This window comes from Cicer arietinum, chromosome 7 (genome assembly GCF_000331145.2).
Source record: "Cicer arietinum cultivar CDC Frontier isolate Library 1 chromosome 7, Cicar.CDCFrontier_v2.0, whole genome shotgun sequence".
Taxonomy (NCBI): Eukaryota; Viridiplantae; Streptophyta; class Magnoliopsida; order Fabales; family Fabaceae; genus Cicer; species Cicer arietinum.
The window spans coordinates 19,020,591-19,024,774 of record NC_021166.2 but is presented as its reverse complement, the minus strand read 5'-3'; the positions used below and the strand labels follow the sequence as shown (position 1 = coordinate 19,024,774).

Genomic DNA, 4,184 nt, shown 5'->3' with positions numbered 1-4,184 from the left:
TATTTTTTCATACTTTAAAGAAAAGTAAATGATAAAAATTGTTTAAGCACGAAATTCATATTCTTATCATGTTTTCTGCTGCATCGAGGGGATTTTTTTTTAAACTACCCCTCCTTTTTTAGGAATCAGTGAGATTATTATCTCACCCTAAATTTTCTTATGTATTATAGCAAATAAAATGGACTAAGACTGGATAGAGATTCAGTAATGCAATCCTACATCAATATAGACGTTTATGAACTTATGTATTTTGTAACTTTGGTATATCAAAGGATAATTGTAAACTATATAATTTGTAGTTACAATTTATTTTAATAATTCTACTCATAAAATTAAAAATGATTGTTCATGTTAATTAGAATGTAAAAAATTATTACAATATTTTAGATACATGGTGACAATTACTATACCAGAAAGTATAGAGATCTTCATTTTTATGTTAATCACCTAAGTTAAATTTCAATTATTGGTGATATTCATTTCATGTTGATCAATAGAAATATGCATCATACAAAAAGAAACTTTAAAGAAAAAAGTCATATTTGCTTTTACAAATAAAAACACAGGTTATTTTTATTCCAAAATAAAAGAAAAGTACAAAACGTGATGGAATCATGATCTTTAATTAATTAATTAATTCCATATATGGATTCTCTAATTAAAATTTTAACAAGGCTTGTAGCAAATGCAAGTACTACCGAAAGCGAAGCCTTTGCAGTGTCCTCCAACGAAACCCTCAGTTCTACAAACAAGAGCACAATTGCGGTCGAACACACATAGTCCTTTATAGGATAAACTTTTTGATTCACAACTCCTTGCCTCTGCCACCATATTTGCTCCCATCTCTATCCACATCACAAGTATATTAACATAGTAATTATTTTTTATAAATTTTTTAAATTATTTCATTCTTCATTAAATTAATTTAAATAATTTAAAAAAAAACTATAAATAAATATTGATAATTAGATTACACATATAAGAATTTCTAATTGATATAAAATTTTATACACTTAATCATTAATATATTATATCAATAGTCAACAGTTAAACTAGTGAAACTCATCATTGATATTAAATTATTAAACAAAATAATTTATCATATAGTTACTTTTAAAATTAACAAATATTTCTATACTTTAAATATATATATAAAACATTAAACAAATACAATCATAAAATTAACTAAAAGAATCAAGAAACACGAAACACCCACCAATGATGACAAGAAGCAGAAACATGACAAAGATGGTGGAAACGGAAGAGAATAAACGAGCCATATAGGAGAATTAGCTTCTTTGAAAAGTAGAATTAATTGGAACTTGTTGATTTTAAATGCAAATAGACCCACCTTGTCTTATATAGGATAAAAAAAGGCTCTTTTATTTTCATTCACCCTACAATAAATGCCACAATTTTTTATTGTTTATTTTATATAAATTAAAGAGAACAATCAAATTATCCGTATTAAGTATTTCATAATAAAAATAAAGTTAAATATAAAGAGTTGACAAATACACATAAACTATGAAAAATTATAAATAAATTATTTTATACTCATGGCGAAGTGATGTCTTTTTCCTAGTTTTTCTAATCATATCTTTTGCCCTAATTGTCTTTTTTCAAGTAAAAAAACTTTTTAACAGGGTCCACAAATTAAAAAAAGAGAGCATTAAATGAGGCGTTTTAATATTCTGAGGTCAACAACAATTTAATAAAAAAATATATAATTTTTAATTTTTTTACTTAAAGTAAAATTGCCTTTTTAGTTTTCTGTTGACCAATAAAAAAGATTCAGACTCAACAAGAACATGAAATTGTCTTTGGCAACCAAAGGTAACAGCAATCTTCGAAAAGAAAAGTCTATCCAAAATGTCTCTTTCTACATTATTTGGAAAACTCCAAGAACATAAAATTGAACTTGGAAGGTTAGAACAAAATGAAAGTCAAGAAAAGAAGACCGAAAACATTGCTCTAAAGATCGAATCAAGAGAACAAATAAAAGACGAAAATTCAGATGAAGATGAAAATATTACGGTCCTTGTTAAGAAATTTGGTAAGTTTCTTAAAAATGACAAAACTTTCAAAAGGAAAAGTTTTAGGAAGAAAGATAGTTCTACTTCAAATCAAAACTTCACTTGCTTTGAATGCGGAAAGCAAGGACATATCAAGACAAATTGTCCAAATCTTATTAAGAATAATGCCATAAAAAAGAAAGACTTCAAGAAGGCATACATAGCTTGGGAAGGCAACGAAGTGAGTTCATCTTCAAAAACAGAAAGTGAAAAATGCGCTAATGTTGCATTGATGGCATCACATCAATCAGATGACAAAGAAGAGGTTAGTAACATAGACTCCCCTCATCATAATAAAACTAATAGTGAATTGATTATAGAATATAATGATGCTCAAAACGTCATCAAGGAACTACTTGTTGAATGTAAAAATCTGTTCAAACTAGTGTCAACACAAAAGAGACAAATCTCAAGTCTTCAAGAAAAAGTTGACATCATGGAAAAGAATTATGAAAAACTAAAACAGAATTTTACATGCAATAAATGTGATTCCTTCTCCTTCAAGATTGTTCAATTAAATAGAGTAATTGAACGATACGAAAAGGGATAAATAGGATTGGAAAATGTTTTAAATATGCAAAGATACTCAAACGACAAAAGTGGTCTTGGATACTCAAAATTTGATAAACCAAGCATGAATAAACCACTTTTGTTAAAGTGAGTAATCAATCCAATCAAGAAAAGATTATAATTATGAAAAAGGATCATCATTATAAAGAGAAAATTAATCAAAGTAAATCTCATACACATGCTATTAAAAATAGATATACTCCTAGTTGTTCTTATTGTGGTCTCAAGGGTCACACACCTAATGTATGTCATGTTAGAAACATTAGTGTTCCAAAAGAGCATTACGTGTGGGTAAAGAAAGGTACTAACCATCAAGGACCCAAAGCACATTGGGTACCTAATAAAATATGATTTTAATGTTGCAGGTATGCACGCAAAATACCTCAAATATGTGGTACTTAGATAGTGGATGCTCTAAACATATGACGGGTGATATAACAAAATTTTCAGCCATGACTATTGAATCAAAGGGATATATGGTCTATCGAGACAACAACAAAGGAAAAATTTTAGGCATTGGAAAAGTCGGCACAACCCCATGCCCCTCGATTGAATATATACTATATGTTGAAGGTCTAAAACACAATCTCATAAGCATTAGTCAGCTTTGAGATAAAGGATACAAGATAGCCTTCAACAAAGATGAATGTATCATCTAAAATGAAGCTACAAATGAAATTCAATTTATCGATAAGCGTTTCAAAAACATCTTTATACTTAATCTTGACGATTTATCCTTAGAAATGAAATGTCTTTTGGTAAGCGACAATAATGATGCATGGTTATGGCATAAAAGAATTGCACATACTCACATGGATAATTTAAACAAATTGGTCAAGCATAATCTTGTTGTAGGCTTACCAAAAATGAAATTTATAAAGGATAAATTGTGTGACGCTTGTCAAAAAGGTAAGCAAACAAAGAACTCTTTCAAACCTAAAAATGTTATTTCAACTTCAAGACCACTTCAATTAATACATATGGACTTGTTTTGTCCATCAAAAACCAAAAGTCTTGGTGGAAACTCATATGGACTAGTGATTGTTGATGACTACTCAAGGTTCACTTGGATCTTATTTTTGGTAAGTAAAAATAAAGCTTTTAAAGCATTTAAGAAGTATGCCTAGCTAGTCCAAAATGAAAAATCGGCCAAAATTGTATCAATTAGAAGTGATCATGGAGGAGAATTTCAAAATACCTCATTTGAAGAATTTTGTGAAGAAAATGGAATTTTCCACAATTTTTCTGCACATAGAACACCACAACAAAATGGGGTTGTTGAAATGAAGAACAAATTTTTGGTAGAGCTCGCAAGGACTATGCTAAGCGACTCAAGCCTACCAAAATATTTTTGGACTGATGCTGTAAACACAACATGTTATGTGCCGATTCTTAAGAAAACTTCGTATGAACTCTACAAAGGAAGAAAGCTGAATATCTCTCACTTCCACATTTTTTGATGTAAGTGTTTCGTGCTAAACAACGGTAAAGACAACCTTGGAAAATTCGATGAAAAAGCCGATGAAGGTATCTTTATCG

The 4,184-nt window shown here is 29.0% G+C and overlaps 1 protein-coding gene across 1 annotated transcript; it reads right to left on the bottom strand.

Moving 5' to 3' along the window:
* Positions 1-666: 666 nt before the first annotated feature.
* LOC140918700 (defensin Ec-AMP-D1-like) lies at positions 667-843 on the bottom strand. Its single transcript, XM_073363490.1, has one exon. The coding sequence runs from the start codon at positions 841-843 to the stop codon at positions 667-669; it is 177 nt and encodes a 58-aa protein (XP_073219591.1).
* Positions 844-4,184: the final 3,341 nt, after the last annotated feature.